The sequence below is a fragment of the Squalius cephalus genome, assembly GCF_949319135.1.
Source record: "Squalius cephalus genome assembly, chromosome: 7".
NCBI classification, from domain to species: Eukaryota; Metazoa; Chordata; class Actinopteri; order Cypriniformes; family Leuciscidae; genus Squalius; species Squalius cephalus.
In genome coordinates this window covers 9,075,766-9,096,906 of record NC_137128.1, presented here as the reverse complement: position 1 = coordinate 9,096,906, position 21,141 = coordinate 9,075,766, and the positions used below count along the sequence as shown (strand labels likewise).

Here is a 21,141-nt window from a genome sequence, read left to right as displayed (position 1 = left end):
CTTCGCTGATTCAGCATTCTTAGAAATGCTTAGCAGGACAGTCCTGGTGCCGCCATCTTCATTTCTTCAAATGAAAAAAAGACATCTGTGGCATAAACTGTGGCAAATTGAAGGGTTGCAGGCCAGTAGTCACTTCGGTTTAGGTCAGCGAATCCAGCAGTCCAAGTGGCTTGGCAAGCCTCACAAATTAACTCTGGCATGCTTAGATCATGTCGTCCTGGAAATATCAAAAACACATCCACTGTAATGTAAACCTTAGCTGATTAATCAGGGTTTGGGTTCTTTGTACAATTTATACATTACTTTGTATACTTCATATATATATTTTTAAGTTTTATATCTATGTCAAACGTGTAGGGAGTCGCGTATGGATAGATATTTATTTTTAAGATGCTTCTCAAACAGGACAAAATAAAGTTCTTCACATTCTTACCATTCATTGTGACCACAGCAACAATCTTTCCTGGACTAACCCTCAATGACTCTGGTGAACAACCACAGATTTTGTCAGGCATCTCCACAGGTACAAGCCGGACTGAAAACACAGAGTATCCACATACATTCAAGATAAAACAATAAGAGACAAAAAGGCATAATTTAAATAATAAAGCTTATGAGCTTAACTATTCTGAGAATGAGATATATGTTGTACACACAAACCAGAACTTACCACAATGGGAAAGAGCCTTATCCACCACGAAAGTCAAAAAACCAGGAGCCATGTTGGTTTGAAATCCTCCAGTGCTACCATGCCACATACCTCCAAACCCAGAAACGCCACACAAACAATGTCTGTCAGTTCAGAAGAACAAATGGACATGTGGCACAATCTTTCTGAGGTACCACCAATGCCCAGCTGTGCACCTAAACAGTCTCCTGGACCACAGCTCATAACTGATGAGCTGTATTCTCCAATACAGTTATGTCAGTTGTTCTTCAGCAAAAGTGTGGTTTTGGAGATCGATCATATCGAATACAAATGCACACGCAGAAAAATTGTCTAACTCTGAGCAAAAAATACAACTGGCAAACTCTCACCTTGAACGAATTTAATGGATATTTGTCTCTGATCATTTACATGGACCTTGTAAACTGAGTGATAACTGGTCAAAAAGCTGGGTTTTAGTTTCCCACCTTCAGTGATGTCCCGGGATCATTTTTGGTCCATTTGATGATGCACTGATTAATACGACCCTCTGTACCAAATAAAGCCTCTCTACATAGACCTCATCACTGCCTGCAAGACATTTTACCAACCAAATCAACATCTCTCAACTGGTGAGAGGATTTTGGCAAACAAATTGCTCATATTGGCCTTAAGCAATATATGAAGGCCAAGCCCAATAGGTGGAGCTTTAAGCTTTTTGTTCTGGCTGAATAAATTACCAGATACACATGGAATTTCTTTGTGTATGAGGGGAAAAAGGCCACACGTAAGGGCCACATGTCCCTGTTAGGCTTTGCTCTGCTAGGCACTGTATACAAACTGTATGTGGACAATTTTCAAGACCTTTTCAAAGACCAAGCAGGGCTACAGATGGGTGCATGTGGCACAATCAGAACGAGAAGGAAGGGCTTTCCACAGACATGGGAAAATGACATGCCCAAAAAAGCTGAAAGGGGAACCATCATATGGATAAGGAAAGATGGCCTTTTTTTGTTAAATGGATGGACACATGGGAGGTGGTCATGTGTTCCTCAATGCATAAGGCATATGGAGGACAAACTGTCAACAAGAGAGTGATGGTGCACCAGGGTCAGTGGATGAGGAGGACCATTCCTATTCCTGAGCTCCAGTACAACAAGTACATGGGAGGAGTTGATCTGTCCGATGCACTGATTGGGTTCTATAATCTGCTACATAAGACCCGGAAGTGCTACAAGAAGCTGTTTCAGCATCTCTTGGACATTGCAATTGTTAATGCATTCATCCTGCATAAAGAGCAAATGAAGGCCAAGCGTTTGCTGCCACTGACGCAGAAAGCATTCCAGGAGAAGCTCACAAAGAAGCGTCTTGAAGCAGCCCAACCAGACACAACTCAACACCAGCCTTCACAAATGTACAGGCCTGCATATGTACAAGAAGATAGCACTTTGGGACGGAAAAGGTGTGTGAGGTGCCACAATAAAACAATACGTTTCCTGCACAAACTGTAACATGGCACTTTGCTTCCAGGACTGGCACACAAGCTCAAAAATCTAGGGAGGAAAGAAATATTGAGTCTAAGTGTTTTTGATGTTGCTTATAGAGTTTTTGACAAAAGAAAATGTGGTAACACTCTGTGATGCTAATATACACAAATAATTATAAAGGTTCATATTGCCTCACGATTCACACTCTTCATCATTTCATAAATAATTGTTTTTTATAGTTATTATAATGTTATATATCTGATTTGCAGTAATGTTTGTTTCATTGTGGTGTTTGTGGATGTAAATACAGGGATGCAAACACATGTATGGTCAAAAAAGAGAGAGGTAATCGAAGCCCTCGGCCCGCGGCAAATATCCAGATACTTACATTGCCACCAACCCCTGCCATCCCCGGCCCACCCCTATAGGCACATAGAGTAAAATGAAATTCTGAAAACTATATCTATCACTACTTCTTACTTTACTCCTTCCTCTTCTTCCTGAAAACAATTTTACCTGATGATTTGAATAGCTCTTTTTGTAAAGAATTAATCATTCTAGGGTGATTAGGGTAATTTTGTAGGGTAGGCCTAGTGCATCTGCATAGAAAATAATAAACAAATTACAAGCATATATAAATACAAAAGAACAAAAATACACGTGAAATCCACGTGATATTTCACGTGTATTTTTGTTCTATTGTATTTATATATGCTTGTAATTTGTTTATTATTTTCTCTATGCAGTGCTTTATGTTTTTCAGGTAAATAAACTGTATTAAGTTACAGACATTGAATAATCAAAAGTAAAATAATACTGCCTTCACTGTATACATTAAATATGATTCATATAATTAATACAGTTTAACTTTAGCTACAAAAGTGATTTTTCTCTTTCTCTTTTGTTGTTTGATTATCTTTGGTGACAGTAACAGCTGCAGGTATATTGGGTTGCTGTCCCTTTAAGACGAATGCACGCATCTAATACCGGTAATGACACGCATCCTTGGGTGCTTCTCAAAATCCCTCCTCGTCTCCTCTCTCCTCCGTCCTCCATCCTATGACCCGGAAACCGATCGAGCACAGCCATCTTGAAGGACATCTCAATTCTCTAATTGCACCGCGAGGAGTCGAGGATCGAGGAGTTAGGAGGCTTCCTGAGGAGTCATGAGCGAGGATACACAGGTGGATCCTATGCGGAAGAGTTTTATCGACTAAAACGTGACGCACGTATAAATTCTCCTCCCCCTTCACATCGGTCACAATCATTTTGATTTATACTTTACTTTTGCAGTTTATATAAACCACACACCTCACATATTTCAACAGGGTATCTTTCTTTATTATTATTTATTATGAATTTCTTAAATAAACAAATTTCAACAACATGAGGGCAGATCCTCTGAGCGCTGCTGATGACGCGATGAAGTGACGCTCGAGTGATCAAGAATTCCAATGTATAAAAAAAGCTTTCATTCGATCCCTCCGTCCTCGCGTCTTTTCCTTGCAGCCTTCCCTCGCATCCTACAGGGGGCGGAGCTGAGACGCGAGGAAAGGAAGCGAGGAGAGGAAACGAGGATGCACAAATAAGAATTGAGAAGCACCCCCTTTCTTTCTCTGACTGCGTTTACAAGGAAACTCGTTGAGACGCTTTGACTTATTTTTTCGTGCACATGTCTGTTCAAACACAAATAGATAAGAAAAAAAAGGGAATTAGGTGTTCACGAACTTCACGTGCTGTCTGCGACTGCGTGGCTCTGTGCGCCGACAGACCAGTCTACATTTATATGTTAAACATAAATATATAGGCTAACGTTACTGACAACAAAGACAACGTCGGCAGTATTGACGGCTAATAGGCTACAGAATATTTCGTTCTGTATTGACAGGTGCAATATTTGAAAATATATATTTTTTTTTTGAAAATTACAATTATATCTGCATTTATGTCAAAACCGAGAGATTTTCAAACATCAAAATGTCATTTATTAATATGTATTTGTGTCAAAATGACATATAAACATCTTTTCCTATTCTATTTAGCCTGGAAACACTTCCAACACGCTCGCAAGAAAAATAAGCGTCGGTTCTATTTCTAGCATGCACGCGTTTTTGGCGTGGCTCGAGACGTGCGTGTCACGCAGGCAGTGTGCAAGCTCTAACCTGTTGTTAACATGGGAGCCGAAATAAAAACGGACAAGCCACGCAGCCAGTGTGTAGCCGGCCGGGAAGTCGCAGCTCCGAACTCTGGTCTCAGGGAGAAATTTGATGCAGTGGCAGCAGTAAAAGAAACACTAGTGGTTCACGCTTGCGCGCATACGGCCGTTTGAGTGTTCTGATTTGCTTATTTCCTATTTACTTGTTTGGTGGAGGCAATCCAGAATTACTGTTGGTGAAATTATAAGCAGACCCTCTTAGACCCCCATCCCCCCCCCCCCCCCCCATAAAAAAACTCTTCGGATCTGCACGATTCACACAAGTCACCCAAACTGACGTGAAAAAAGCGGGAGGCGCCGAAAAGCGCGCTGTTTGCATCCCTGTAAATAGTTGTTTTTCACAACAACAACAACATAAAAAAACATGAATTGAATCAGTTGGAGAGTTTTATTGAACACTTGGCAAGTAAAATGTAAAAGCCAGCATGGTTATGTCTATTTGTCTTTTTTAAATAACTTATCAATTCCATTTTTATAATTAGAAGTATTTTGTGATTTATTGTGGTTTCTGTTCATATGCGTAGGTGTTATGTTCAATAAAATGACAAACCAAAAACACTTGCTCGGCTAAACAAAAATGCTACCTTTGTTCCAGATGCTATCGCCACACAATTTCAATCAATTCTATCAATTTCTCAATTCCTGTATCAGCAGTTCAGAGAGAAGCTGAAAGAATATTGATGAAGGTTGATCAGAGATTGATTAAGCATGTGAATGTGCACAAAGTATAGAGACAAAGGAATAGTTTGAAATTCAAAGAATTAACTTTAAGACTCCAGTTATGTGTGTCACCTAAGACTTTAGCATTATTCACAGCAGTACAATTAGAAAATCATTTTAAATAAAACTATCCAGAAAAAAAGCTTTCTTGTATGGTATGGAAACTTTAGTAAGGGTCACAGGTGAATCATCATTTTCGGAAGTACTCTTCTCATCTGGGCCGCTGTTGAACTCTTCTGGAGACTATTCCTTTGGTATGGTCACTTGCCGCTAATAATAAACAACCCCCGCAAACACAATTACAAAAAAATATAGACAATGTCTTTTCCCTTTGAGGCTGAGTTTTGTCAGGACTTCACTGGAACAGAACATCCACACAAGACACATTTCCATTTCATTATACAGTATAATACAAGAAGAGGGATTGTAAATACCATTGTTTTGGTGCTTTGGTTCAACGTGACTGTGCGAATGAATATTGTTATCTAATTGCTCATAAAACATTGACTACTAGCCTTAAGAGATATAACCAGCTTAGAAGAAAAGGATCTCAAGCTGATTAGCTGAAGACGTTACTGTAGCTTTACCCATTAATAGACACGGTACTTCCTTGAAAATAAATTCCAGCACAGCGCTATGTTCACCATAATGAAATGATCTTCACAATAGATAATGCTTTACAATCAACTCTGTTAGAGAGATACATGTCAATGTATCTGTTTGATTAAATACCTTACTCACCTGTTCCGAGCCACTTTTACAACATTTTAAATCCCTCAGTTTTTCGCCATCTCCAAAAAGCTAATGTTGATTCTTGTTTTATTACAAGCTCTTGCGTTCTCTTTTTGTCAGCAGACTCTCCTCTGTTCGGCGTATGTTTGAAATGGGTGATTCCCCAGAGGTTTGAGATTTAGCTTCTCCATGTCAACCTTTCTGGTTTGTTGTGACAACTAACGTATGCCACTCCCACACGGGTCAAAGTAGCCGGAGCAACTTTTCTGTATTTATGGATATGATGAGACACTTACGGACGAGTGACGCAAGTACGCAATTTCGCACGAAAAGCATCCCGCTTGGTCTAAAATATAAACACTTACAACGGGCTTGCCACAGTTAATTAGGGTAAGACAAAAACACATTTTGAAAGAAGGATTGATGTATATTGACTCGTTATTTAAATTTGAACAAAAAAGGTTACATAGTGCACATTTAATCTGAATGTTAAATGATTTACTTGTGAGAGTATTATTTGTGAGTTATGGATCTGAACATGAACATTGGCTCATTGAGGTAACTTCGGGCAATGCTTTTTCTTATGAGTCTGTAGATGAGATATTTGGTTGAAACTCTTCCCACATGAAGAGCACTGGTGCGGCTTCTCTCCAGTATGAACTCTCTCGTGATCTTTCAAGGACTTTGAGTAAGAGAAACTCTTTCCACAGTGTGAGCACTCATATGGTTTCTCTCCAGTATGAATTCTCTGGTGTGATTTTAAAGCACTGGATGTAGTGTAGGTCTTCCCACATTCAAAGCACATATGAGGTCTTTCACCAGTATGTACACGCTCATGCTGTTTTAAAGAGTGCATTTCTAAAAAACTCTTCCCACAAAAAGAACAAATGTGTGGCTTCACATCTACATGAACTTTAAGGTGTGCTTTTAAGCTAGATGCCAAAACAAATGTTTTATCACACTGATCACAGCTGAATGACTTCACTCCAGTGTGAGAGCGCAGATGACTGTTGAGAACGCTTTTGCGCTTGAAACTCTTTCCACACTGAGTGCATGTGAACGGTCTTTCTCCAGTGTGAACTCTTGTGTGCTCATTTAGGTGTCTTTTATGTATGAAACTCTTTCCACACTGAGTGCATGTGAACAGATTCTCTCCCGTGTGAATTCTCATGTGTCGCTTAAGGTCTGATTTATGCATGTAACATTTTCCACACTCTATGCAGGTGAAAAATCCTTTGAGTCCAGATTTTCCAGCTTGTTTTTGTGTGACATCCTCTCCAGTCTTTGAAACGACTGGATTTCCAGATTTTCCAGCTTGTTTTTGTGTGACATCCTCTCCAGTCTTTGAAACGACTGGATTTCCAGATTTTCCAGCTTGTTTTTGTGTGACATTCTCTTCAGTCTTTGAAACGACTGGATTTCCAGATTTTCCAGCTTGTTTTTGTGTGACATCCTCTCCAGTCTTTGAAACAACTGGATTTCCAGATTTTCCAGCTTGTTTTTGTGTAACATCCTCTCCAGTCTTTGAAACGACTGGATTTCCAGATTTTCCAGCTTGTTTTTGTGTGACATCCTCTCCAGTCTTTGAAACGACTTGATTTCCAGATTTTCCAGCTTGTTTTTGTGTGACATCCTCTTCAGTCTTTGAAACGACTAGATTTACAGATTTTCCAGATTTTTTGTGTGTGACATTCTCTCCAGTTTTTGAAACGACTGCATTTCCATCTTCATTCTTTAAATGACAAGGTATTTGAATCCGATGGTGTTTATCTCCAGTCACTTCCATCGAGTCTAAAAATCAACATATCAAATTCCCACAATTTAAAATAAAGGAGGACAAATGCAAAAAAAAAGAAAGAAATGTAGCTGAACAAGTTACATTTTTAAAAGTTGTTTTTAATTGTCAGTTTTCATGTAATGTTCCTCAGCAGTCATTAAAGAGAATTAAGGAAACCGTCTCAGGTTATGACTCTAACCATGTTTCCCTGAGAAGGGGAACAAGACACTGCAACTTGGATTGACGCTGTGGGAAAAGTTGACCGGTGTCTGAAGCACATGTGAACACACTCCAATATCATTGGCTGGCAACAGTCCATGACATCATTAGCAAAGCCCCCAGAAGTATAAGAGGGTGCCCATAATACACATAATCAACTTTTTATGTCTGAAGGAGACATGCAGGCAGGCCCAATGGGATGGCAATCAGAAGCTCTCATTCCCCTTCTCAGGGAACCAATGCCAGAATATGCACAAGCATAGTGGGTATAGCATACATTGACTACTTTACTTTAGCTGGAGTCCAAGCATCAACACAAGGTGGCGCATCCATAAAAAGAGGTACATATCACATCTAGTGGTAGCATCCCCTAACTCATTATCTCCCATAAATCTAGAAAATATTCCAGCTTCTATGCCTTCATAGCAAGGCAAGTCCTGGCCTATATAACATCGCAATCAAGCACTGCTCATCTGAAACAGACGATAGAAGAGTGGTTTCCGGTTCCCGTTTTGCCAAGAACCTGCTTTAATCCTGTGTCAAATCGGCCATGGTTGCTCTCATCACAAATGCATCTCCGTGGAAAATATAGCAACCAACGCCCAATTTCATTTGCCATGTGCTTTGTGGTACTGATGGCTAATTCTGCTGCAGGAGATAGTGCAACCTTCTCCAATGTGTGGACAGCAGAGGGAGCAGATTTATCCACCTCAACACTCTCTGCATCCAATTCCTTAGAATTAGACATTCCACATTAATAATGAGATTAGGAACCCTAATAACCATGGGTGGAGCTTCTCACAGAAACTGCATCACAAAGAATGCATTCAACTTGAGAGCTGAACGTGCTCCATTCAAACGTTAGATTATCTCACTAAGACTCAAGTGAGAACAGAGTCTGCTATCATCAGTGCATTGCTATTACTGCCTCCAACTTCCTCGAGCGCCAAACGTGCTTATGCAAACGCTAGATTACCATCCCTCGGGAGGAATCAAAGAAGAACAAAGCTCCTTACCACGAATGCATCATGATGAGGATATCCAGCTTCCTCGTGAGTCGGATGCACTCCACCGGAGTGTTTGTCTTACACGCGCATGCAAACAAGTGGAAGACAAAAGAGTTGATGACGTGTATTACGGGCACCCTCTTATACTTCCGCTAATGACTTTTGTCAGCCAATGAAATTGGAGTGTGTTCACACATACTTCAGACACCGGATACACTGATGACATTCCCCATAGCGTCAATCCAAGACACGGTGTTTCACTTCAAAAGGGAGCACCAACCTGTTTGTTCCTCTGAATCTCCATCTCTCATTCTGCAGGGTTCTTCCTCAAACTCCATATTTAAAATAATATGTCAGTTGTTTCTCCTGGAGTAATTCCTTCTGCTGTCTTCTTCACCTGTAGGAAGATGGAAATGGGGGTTATGCAAAACAAACTTCCATGTTCTGTTGAACAGGTTGCATCATTACTGCTTCCGATCCTTTGTAGTGCTTTATTAAATATAAAGCTAGTTTACTCAAGATGTCTTCAAAGGAGCTACCAAGGATGAGCATAACCGATGTCCAGGGGCGTCTGACAGATGTAATTAGATACCCGCTGATTTTACCTGCATTCAACAGACCTGTGTGTATTCTTGTTTGTGCTCTGAACAGAGGTAAAACAAAACATTTGCAACGTAAATAGTTGCAGTGTTGAACATTCTAGCCAATCATAGAGAAGTCTGTTGAGCACATGAATGCAGTGGCCAGTAAGAGGTGTTTATTTTAGTCAGGATCCCCTCCACCCAAATTGCCATAGTTTTCTTTCAGTGCGAGCTCACTTAGGTCTGAACGCACGCTAATCCTTTCATTATAACAAACAGTGAAGACTCAATATAACACACTACACTACCACACTGTTTCAGGAGTGACAACCGTGTATGAATAAGGGTGTGAATCCACTGAATTACCATTCACTTAGTCTCTCCTGAAACAGAGTGACTGACATAGTGATAACCATAGCAACAAAAATTATATGTAGGCTAATGTTTTTTTGTTCATTTTATTACAAAATTTTCACTTGATCTTTTTAAAGCAATGATTTCTTAATTGAAAAGGCTATATTCTAATGTTTTAATGCATTACTAACTTATAAATAAAGGTTGTAAATTGTAGTGAAAACAAAGCAGTCTTGGGTGTTTGGTGAGGTTCTTGTGTTTGGGTTCACTCCTTGGTTCTGTGACAGGGGCCCAACGTCCTTGCATCGATGTCCATCGCATATGAGAATTGATATCTAAAAGTTTCTTCTTTTTCTTCTTTTCATTAACACTCTCAGATATTAAAATTTAATAAAATGCCAACGAGGGATGCACCAATATGAAAATTTGGCCGATACCGATAATTATTTATATTCGAAAGCCGATAATCGATATATTGGCCATTAAATCTAAATCCAAATTTGTATAGTTTTTGTGAGTCTGATCACAAAAACAAAAATTAAACGCCATGTCCCAAGCACTTCAACATAAATCAAACATACAGTACAGTAGCCTAGTTTGAACCAGTGTAAGTTTTAAAGTTAATTTAACACTCCTGGCCAACTTTTCTTAAAAAAACAAAAAACAAAAAAAAAAACATCTATTGCCTTACAATCAAATTGTCATGGGAGGATGCAGGCAAACAGATGAAGATGAAGTAGAGAGTTCCAACCCGAAGTTTTAATCATAAGAGCAACAGGTAAAGCAACACACACTCAATGTAAGAATGACTGGACAACAAACAGAGGAAAAGGAGGAACTTAAATACTGACACAATTAAATTATTTGATCTTTGATCTATATATATATATAATTATTTACATTCATATATAAATATACAATTGTTAAATCACATGTTTAGATTTTATAAAATTACTGTGCAGATTTTTTCAAGAATGACTTTTTGCTGCTGATTTATACACTCACTAGGTTTAATAAAAAAAAATCCTAGCTAATTGAATACATTTATTTAATATTTAAAGGTGTTAACTGTAATCTTACTAGGGCTGTGTATTGGCAAGAATCTGGCGATACGATACGTATCACGATACATGGGTCACGATTCAATATATTGCAATATATTTCGATACTGTGCATAAGGCGATATATTGGGATTTTTTTAAAGTAAAATATATTAAAACTATTTTTAAAAAGACATGATGTGCATAAAAGTCAAAGAAGTTTACTTTAGGTAAACAATTCAGTACACAGAAAATCAAACTGCCAGTTTGGGATTGTGGTTCACAGGTTCTTAGTGAGCAAATTTTTATATGCTCAAGTAGGCCATAATAAAAGAAAATAGGTACATAGCCCCTGTCACAATACAAAACAACAACGTGAACTGGACGAAAATGAATGAAAGTGGATGAAAGTGAACAAAATGAATGTGTCATATATTGAAATCAAGTTTTATGTGATAAAAGATTTTAAAAGAACTGGACGCGCGAATGAGGCGAACCGCGCCGCGCTAAACGCCTCGTGCCGCAGGACCTCCAGACGCGCGTAAACGCGTCTTTGCATTGACTTAACATTGAAATCACTCGCGCCAGATGCTCTTTTCGCGTTTGGTGTGAACGATGCACGCGATTACATTTAGAAATAGACAAGCTTTGTTTCCAAATGCACCAAGCAAAGATATCCTATCAATTGTATAAACTTTTATAAAGCCAGCCAATATAATCACAATAAACACATCCAAAATGAAATATTTAACATATATACGCAACGTCTAATTTGTAAACAAAATGATTTACGCACTAAATCCAGCATAAACTCCGGCACAATTTGCATATGTTTAAACTCTCAAGACAGACGTCACATCCCGAACCTCACAGCAATTGGCTGCCGACTGCGTTTTTCGCTTGATATTTGTATAAAGGAACTGTCTAACTTTTTGACGCTCTCGGTCGCTCTCAACGCTTTCTCCGGTCCGCTGTCAATCCTAAAATGTCCAGTGGACACGCACCGTTATAGGCGAGCCTGGCGAGGACACTAGTGGTGCGTCTCAGCATAGCTATCTAGTGGTAGGGAATTAAACAACATAAACGTGAACCAATGTCTTACGGTCTTACCATGAATATTTTTGGACGTAAAAAAAAAAAAAAAAAAAAAAAAAAAAAAAAAATCGATATTGCGTTTTTGAAAATCGATACAGTATTGCAAAATAAAATATCGCGATACTCAGGTGTATCGATTTTTTCTTACACCCCTAAATCTTACACTGCAAAATGATAACTTACAAAGGAATAAATTCATCAAAATGATTTAATGAACGAAGCACACACACACACACACAAAAATATATATAAATACATACATATATACATATATAAATATAATATTATATATAATATATATACATACAGTGAGGAAATTAAGTATTTGAACACCCTGCTATTTTGCAAGTTCTCCCACTTGGAAATCATGGAGGGGTCTGAAATTGTCATCGTAGGTGCATGTCCACTGTGAGAGACATAATCTAAAAAAAAAAATCCAGAAATCACAATATATGATTTATTTGTATGATACAGCTGCAAATAAGTATTTGAACACCTGTCTATCAGCTAGAATTCTGACCCTCAAAGACCTGTTAGTCTGCCTTTAAAATGTCCACCTCCACTCCATTTATTATCCTAAATTAGATGCACCTGTTTGAGGTCGTTAGCTGCATAAAGACACCTGTCCACCCCATACAATCAGTAAGAATCCAACTACTAACATGGCCAAGACCAAAGAGCTGTCCAAAGACACTAGAGACAAAATTGTACACCTCCACAAGGCTGGAAAGGGCTATGGGGAAATTGCCAAGCAGCTTGGTGAAAAAAAGGTCCACTGTTGGAGCAATCATTAGAAAATGGAAGAAGCTAAACATGACTGTCAATCTCCCTCGGACTGGGGCTCCATGCAAGATCTCACCTCGTGGGGTCTCAATGATCCTAAGAAAGGTGAGAAATCAGCCCAGAACTACACGGGAGGAGCTGGTCAATGACCTGAAAAGAGCTGGGACCACCGTTTCCAAGGTTACTGTTGGTAATACACTAAGACGTCATGGTTTGAAATCATGCATGGCACGGAAGGTTCCCCTGCTTAAACCAGCACATGTCAAGGCCCGTCTTAAGTTTGCCAATGACCATTTGGATGATCCAGAGGAGTCATGGGAGAAAGTCATGTGGTCAGATGAGACCAAAATAGAACTTTTTGGTCATAATTCCACTAAACGTGTTTGGAGGAAGAAGAATGATGAGTACCATCCCAAGAACACCATCCCTACTGTGAAGCATGGGGGTGGTAGCATCATGCTTTGGGGGTGTTTTTCTGCACATGGGACAGGGCGACTGCTTTGTTTTAGGACAAGAAATGAAAACCAATGCAATATGATGAATGTCCAAAAGATGAAATCATTTTTGCTTTTTGATAATTTGATTTCTTTTTTTTTACACAGTGTGTGTGTGCGTGTGTGTGATTTTGGTTGGGTGACAGTTGTAGGTTACAGTTTGACAAAAGCACAATGTTGTGTTTTACACAAATATAAGTAGGCTAAACACTTTGCAGTTTTAATGATGTCCTGTATGAACAAATTGACGTTGATGTTATAATGACGAATGATGTTTTTATGTTTCCACTGTTCGATCGCGCCCGTGCCTCTCTCTCTCTGACACACACACACACACACACAATCTTGACATCGCAGCCTGTTCATTATGCTGCGTTGACACCAAACGCGAATAGAGCGTCAAATTCGCGTCTAGTTCTACGTTTTAAAAAATGTTAATCAATTTGCGCGTACAAAGCGAGCGTTTGAAGCGAAATAGACGCGCGTTCAGAGCTACGGCGTGGCTACAGATTAGGTGCGGTGCCCCTAAAGAACCCGCATATGTCTGCGTGTATCTAACAGTAGTTCGGCATTACATTAATTAATGTGCACACAGGTTTTATTTATTTTTATGCCGTGTATTCTCCGTGTAAATTCATGCACCGAACCGTGACGCCCGTACCGTTTCTGTTCAATACGAATACATATCGTTCCACCCCTAATAGGTATCGGATCATATTTTTTTTATTGAAGCCAAAATGTGTCCAAATGACGCACACTGCGTGCTTCTTTGGTACAAGCGGCTCTGGCTGTTGCTGAGTTGACTCCGACTCTGTGTTTGAGTTCTCCTCCATGTTGCTCCAGTGTCGCGGACTGGAGTCACGTGACTACACATGCGGTAATATGTTTTAAGGGGAAAGTACATTAACACACAGTGGGCGGAAATATTAATAGGATTAAAAAACCGAAATAACCGACTTGGTACAATTACGTCGGTTATATGCTCTGAATTTCGGTTTCGATTACTTTTCGATTAATCATCCAGCCCTACTAAGATTCCAATTGGCCAAGAGAAAAAGTGCTAAGATTTCGATTGGCCCAGAGAAATGTCAATTCTAAGAATTATCCAATAATGTTTCGCAATTCTAGCCTGCATGGCAGTTACTGTGAGAAACAATACCCCCCCCCTACAAAAAAAAAAACTCTCCGGTTCTATGCGATTCACGTAAATGACCCAATTGACCAAGAAAACGGCGATTGTCGCCGAAAAGCGACAAGTTTGCAGGTCTGTAATATGAATTAGTTTGTCTGAATTTTTCATAGTTTTTTCTTGTATACTTTTAAGTTCCATTTATTTGGATCAATCTCAAACCATTATTGTATTTTTATTATTAAGATGTCTGCACAAGAGTTAACTGTAATCTGGGCAAACATTAAACTTTGCTGAAATTAAGCATCTCGCTTTGGTCTACACTGGAAGTGTTCTGTTTGCTCTGCTAAACTATAATTACTAAAACTAAACCTGAAACTAAATAAAATAAAAACTAAATAGAAATGTTTGCAAAATAAAACTAAACTAAAACTAACAAACCCATTGATGAAACTAACTAAAACAACAAAATTGAAAACGATATTAAAATAAAAACTAATTTAAAAATGCAAAACTATCATAACCTTGTGACGAACGTAAGGTTAACTGCAAGGCTCGCACTCCAGCTTGCCACTATTGACAGAGACAAAAATGTCCATGAATACTTGTTTCCTAATTGGAAAACACATGGCTTATTGCAATAATGAAATCACAAAGGCTGCGATAATTTTTTTGTTTCATGGACAAATTGTATTGTCTGTACCACCAATCCCCCAAGAATCAAAGGGAGCTCAGTTCTGCCGGCTCAGAATTGGGATTTGTGGTTAACAGGATTGGCAGAGTCCTGAGAGTGAGGTGGGTTGCCTCATCACACAGAGCAGCGAAGGCAGTGTGGACAATGCATGAGGCGCTTTATGCTCACTTCTGCAACGCCAGTCATGATGCTGAACGCAGTGCAAATGAGAGATGCATGTTTCAGGGTCTTGCAACAAAGCTCTCGTCAGGGGACTTTATAAAGAACATGAGTCTCATGCTTGATGCTTTGGAGGAGCTTAAAGATTTATCTGAAAGTTTGCAGTCAAGGGACATATCATTATCTCGAGCTGTGCATCTGGTTGAGAGAGAGAGGTTGATACTTTTTTAGCCATATATCGAGATATTTTTTAAACACGATATGGATTTTGACATATCGTATATATCGATATATTGTTTATATTTAATTCTGATTTCGCCACTTTGCTTGTTTGCCTTCTCTGTGCTGTGTGCTCGCCCCCGCCTCCTTGCTTTTGTTCCCCCTCCCCTCGCGTGTTGTCTCATTCAACATGGCGGCGCCCGCAACCAGCCCGGAGACTACAGAACTCGTCTAAAAAAAAAAAGGACAACTGGCTCCATTATATGGAGATTAGGGGTGTAACGATACATGTATTCGTATTGAACCGTTCGGTACGAGGCTTTCGGTTCGGTTTTCGGTACGCATTTTTCCTGCCGACCAAAATTTCGTTATTTCAAATGTAGGCGCGTTGCGTGTGGCAAGCGCGCTCATAATGTAAGAGACGCCGGCGCGACCACAACATTGTCCGACATCAAATGGCAAACGTAATGCAAGCGGAACGAAACTGCTCGTTATTGTGTGTAGTGATCGACCGATATTGATTTTTTATAACCGATACCGATTATTTGCATGTTTATGTGCCGATTACCGATATGCAGAACCGATATTTATTTACTGTTATACTTCTGTTTTTTACACAATTATTACAACACAATTTTATTTATAACAATCACTCCCTCCTTGCATACATAAAAAAAACTTTATATTTATACACAAATAAATAGAGGGGTCTGAGTCCAAAAAATAAAGTGCACTGTTACTAAGTGTCTTTGTTTAAAAATAAAAGCTTTGATGAGGTAAAAAATAAAGCACAAAAATGATTCTAACATATATTCAAAGATAGTTGAGTGATGTATCTTTAAGTGGTTCCACATGTTGGAGGTATTGTTTGTATTGTATTTTGTATTGAAATGTAATTTATTTTAAACAGTTTTAGAAGGTTTATGTGCCGTTTAATAGGTTTAAAGAGTGAGGAATAATTCACTGGGTAATATTAATTCACTGAATAATATTAGCTGGAATATAACATTGTCAGGAAAGTAACAAACAAAACAGCATATTTGCATTTTCCAACTAGTATGTTATTAATGAAATCCTTTCTGACAAAGTACTGTTTATCTATGCATTTACACAGAACTATAACTTAGGCTACTCAACGCGATCGCGCGTGGAGATAATAAATAATTAATTTCCACAAAGCGGTATATTTAGATGTGTATTAGCGAAATAATTGCTATGTAGTAAATGATAATATAATCTAGGATGTTTAAACAAGATAATCTTGTCAAAAGTTTCATTCAGTGGCCGTGCTTGAGCATTCCTGGTCATCAACCCAGTGAGTGCTCAGCAATATGAATGAACGAACTTTTTTCTCGAGACTAATGGTGAGCAAATACAACAGATAGAGAATAAAATTCAGCGCTTTTATTTTCAACATTCACTCATTCATGTCTGTTTTATTTAATCCATATAAATTTACGTCTTTACTGGGGCAGGACATGCCGGATTTCGCTACGTGACTCCATGAGTTCGTCTCAATTTTTTAGAACCAAGCTGCATAAATAAACTATATCAGGCATTCATGTCTCAAATCTCATTTCTGCATGTCTGTTATGTTAAATAAAGTTGAATAATTAAAGCAAAGCAAGCAGAACATATGTTTTACCTGTGCACAGAGTTGTTGTTGACTGATCTCCTCAGACGCGGCCTGCAATGGCGGAATTCTCGAAACGGCCACAAGATGGCGCCGTTTATCGGCGAATCCGATATTACAAAACCGATACCCGATTATGGGAAAATGCTTAAATATCGGGAAAAATATCTGTAAACCGATACATCGGTCGATCACTAATTGTGTGGTTGACGGACCGTTGTTTATCAGTTTGGACCAGTGCAGCGCGAGCCGATCGTGATCAAGCGACACTGTTACTACACAGCGCTAAGAGATCCAGTAAAGAAAGCATTTGAATTCGCCACAGAAGTAATATTATCGCTGCTAGATCTAGTGAGAAACATTCACATTTCTCTATTTCACATTTCATTAACGGATCAAACAGCGCTGACATGGAAACCAGGAGAAACATTGTGCCATGAATGAACTATAGTGTCCACAGATCAGCAACATTCGCCATGGATTTACTGTAGTAACACAAACTGCAACCATGGAAGTTTGGCAGGAATAGTAGGCTATAATGCCTTCAAGTAACATTACGTCGGTTTTATTTTGACATTATGAATACAATTGCCTCAAATGTTAATCTGAACTAAAATAAACCTTTGTTTATAACTACTACAATATTACATTTCATTTTTTCCAAGGAGCTGTTTTGTTTTATATGCTCCTAAGAAGAGTCAATTATAGCTCCAGAATTGCTCGAAGTAAAAAAAAAAATCTCTGTGTTTTACGGAGAGGATGAGATAAGAGAGCTCTGTGACCTTTCTGTCTGACACCAGAAAAGCTAATGTCAAAGAGTCAGACACTTCAAAGGGCATCCAGAAATTCCTGTAATTGCTAAAACTGCAGGAGGCAGTGAAATCACTTGCTGTTAGCAGTGCTGACTGTGAAAGGGGATTCTCTGAAATGAACATCACAATAACACCACTAAGAGCTCAACTAAAATCCAAAAGGTGTCAGCACTGATGTTCATTTCTTTGGTTGGACCTCCTATGAATCAGGGGAATCCACAGAAATATGTAGGAAGAAATGGGTGCTCAAAAAGAGCAGGTGATCACACCGCCTGTCCACAAGGAGACCAGTGCAAATCAAGTCACAGTACCGGGAGCTATTTTGACTGGATGTGAGGATAGCCACAATATTTGGACCATCATACATTGTTGTTTTGTTGTTGTTATTGTTTCTTATGTTTTATGATACAGCAAAATGTTTGATTCTGCATTTTGACTTTGACTCTGCAATAGGTCTATCTAGGTTGTGATTAATTTCTGTTATAGTTGTCTTCAGCCATTTTGGTGTGTTAAATTTGAGACAGTTTTGGATGTCCCATTTTTATGTTTGAATTTACATTGTGAGAAGCAAGGTTGTGTTGTACATATTGTGGTGTTCAGCAATTTTAACATAGTATCGTCATCATATCAGTGTAGATGTAGATGAACCAAAATAAAACCATTAAAATATCAAGTAAATAAGTATTTAAATAAGAAGATTTTTGTGAGTTATCCGCGTACTGGTGTGCATGTAAACATGCTCAATATAATTACAGAGAGATTTGCAACGCCTAATTGAAGAGAACATGATGTTAATCGAGATTTTTTTTGTTTAAAGACCAAAAGATGTCCCGCTAAATTAAGTGGTAAGAAACAAATGTACTCAAATTTAAGTTTAAGTCAAATAATTGTTTATTCATGTTTTTAATGTCTATGAATAAATGTCATTATTATACAAATCTGTGATGAAGCCGTTGTTATTTGGTGCTGAAGAAATGTAAAATCTGGGTAACCCTGTGAAATTTAGTCCATTTTTAAACACAAATAAAATTTTATTTAAAGGGGGGTGAATTGCTGTTTCATGCATACTGAGTTTTTTACACTGGTAAAGAGTTGGATTCCCATGCTAAACATGGACAAAGTTTCAAAAGTTAAGTTGTACGTTTGAAGGAGTATTTTTGTTCCAAAAATACTCCTTCCGGTTTGTCACAAGTTTCGGAAAGTTTTTTTCGAGTATGGCTCTGTCTTACGTAAGATAGAGCGGAATTTCCTTATATGGGTCCTAAGGGCACTTCTCCGCGGCCGCGCGCGCACTCGCAGACCAGAGAGAGAAGAGAGCGAAAGCAGTACGTTACCTCAAAGCGCTATGCTCGGCTTTTAGGGAAGTCAATGTCACCAAAGAAGTGGGTTTTTGGTTGGCAGGGCAAGACAACCCTGCACAGATTCCCAAAGAACCCAGCGTTAAGGGAATAGTGGATGGAGTTTGTTTTTTCGAAGCATCAACGGAGGTTGTGCACGACTCTTTGTTCCCTGCATTTCGACGATGATTGTTTTATAAACAAAGCCCAGATCGACTTATTTGCAGATCGTCTAATGCTTAAGGATCGAGCAGTCACGGTGAGTAAACTACTTCAAATGTCTCTCTGTGTTGTTGTTAGATCAGTTAGCACAGCTATAGCACACCGCCCACACGGCCCGCCCCCAGCCGCTCGTTTTTTTCCGGAAAGACTCGGTACAGCCAATCTTTAACTTATAAATATAATAAAACTAAAGACGTTTTGGAGATATGAAGGATGCAATACTACTCTATAGGTACTCAAGATTAACAGGAGATTGAGTGAAAATGAGCATTTCACCCCCCCTTTAATCTTCCATGACGGTTGATATGTGCTCAGATTATTTTTTATTATTTAAACAATAAATAAAAACAAGATATGGTTTAGCCTATTTAATACTAATATGAGACCATATAATATTGTTTTTATTTATTATTAAATATGCAGTAGCTACATATATGTAAGAATAAACATGATGAACTGAGGTTAGGGCAAAGTTTGGTTTCTACAACCCAAAAACTAACGCTTTGTTTGTGTGAATAGACCTTATTCAGAGCGGGGCCATGACAGGTGAGGGAGAGACTTGCTCTGTTTTCAATGGCATAGCATAGGCTGTAAAAAGCGGTATAAAGCTCCTAGATCACTGATCATTTTCCACAGCTCATATTGTCTGGAGTTTTTTCTGCACTGAAATTTCTTATATTTGTGCAGTGTTTCGTCATCTGAGTAATCCAAACACCCACTGAAGAGATGCATGTCCATCCCTCACAGCCCCGCTTTCATCCCCGGGTAAAATCAAAGATGGCGCTGCCGTGAATAAGGTCTATTGTGCTCGCTGTTGCTCGTCAGTCGTCACACTTACAATCGCTCTCAATTATCCAGGTTTTGTTTCTTTAACTGTTTAGAAACAATTCAATTATTTGAGTTTATTTTTTATTTTTTACTAACTTTAACTTCTAACTCCTCTAGCTAATGTGTATGTTGACATTAGATTCATCGTTAAAAACAGGTTGCATTTGTTCATGGCATAAAATGAAAACTCATAATCTTAAAAAAAAAAAAAAAAAAATGTGAAAAACCAGTCAGTCAGTAACAAGTTTACGTTTCACGAGCGTAATCTACAACATCAGTCGGTTTATTTCGATTAATGTCTGAGTGATTCACTAAATCAACTGACTCGTTTAATCTTTTGGATTTAGATGTCTCCTAATAAATGATCAAATGAATATACTCACCGTCTGAAACACATCAGATTAGAGCAGAATGAACGGCTGTGTTCCACTTGTCATGTTTATGTTCCCTTGAATCCCTTCCCTCGCTCACTTCTCTTCTTCTTCTCATACACTCGGGTGTGTTTCAGTGCTTCGGTTGCATGAGCGCCTCTACTGGCGGAAACTAATCTCTATTACACTATCTCACCTTCATAAATTTGCTACAACCAAGATAAGATCTGTTCTCTTTTGAGATTATACCCAAAAAAATCATCTCACCAAATATTTGATTTGGGATAAAGATTCAAACTTTAAATACCTGCTAAGGAGTTTGGATTTGTTTTTACCTTCTGGACTCCTTCAACAGTTGTTTAATATAAATTTTGACTTAATTTTAAAGTTAGATGAAAAAAAAAAGTGAGCGTTATTAAGAGATATTAAGATTTACCTTAAAAACTCCAGAACTCCTGTTCTGTCGTGGCAGCTCAATGCAATGCAAGTAGAAGTTAATTGTCAGATTTAGATTTCTCTCAATAAAAATAAAATTAATGTCCCTACAGTCTGATAAACACAATGAATTAAATCAACATGGATTCAAC

The 21,141-nt window shown here is 38.5% G+C and overlaps 1 protein-coding gene across 1 annotated transcript; it reads right to left on the bottom strand.

The window, feature by feature from the left end:
- Positions 1-4,725: 4,725 nt before the first annotated feature.
- Positions 4,726-20,665, bottom strand: LOC307161395 (uncharacterized protein). The gene is made up of 3 exons (XM_079876064.1): positions 20,567-20,665; positions 9,084-9,200; positions 4,726-7,591 (listed from the first exon to the last, which is right to left on the bottom strand). The coding sequence occupies exons 2-3, from the start codon at positions 9,139-9,141 to the stop codon at positions 6,351-6,353; spliced, it is 1,299 nt and encodes a 432-aa protein (XP_079732190.1). The 5' UTR covers positions 9,142-9,200; positions 20,567-20,665; the 3' UTR covers positions 4,726-6,350.
- Positions 20,666-21,141: the final 476 nt, after the last annotated feature.

Excerpts from the sequence above, each read along its gene's own strand:
- LOC307161395 (XM_079876064.1), bottom strand. The coding sequence starts at position 9,141 with ATGGAGTTTGAGGAAGAACCCTGCAGAATGAGAGATGGAGATTCAGAG. Across the intron at positions 7,592-9,083 it reads AGATTCAGAGGAACAAACAG|ACTCGATGGAAGTGACTGGA; the intron begins GTTGGTGCTCCC and ends GTTGATTTTTAG.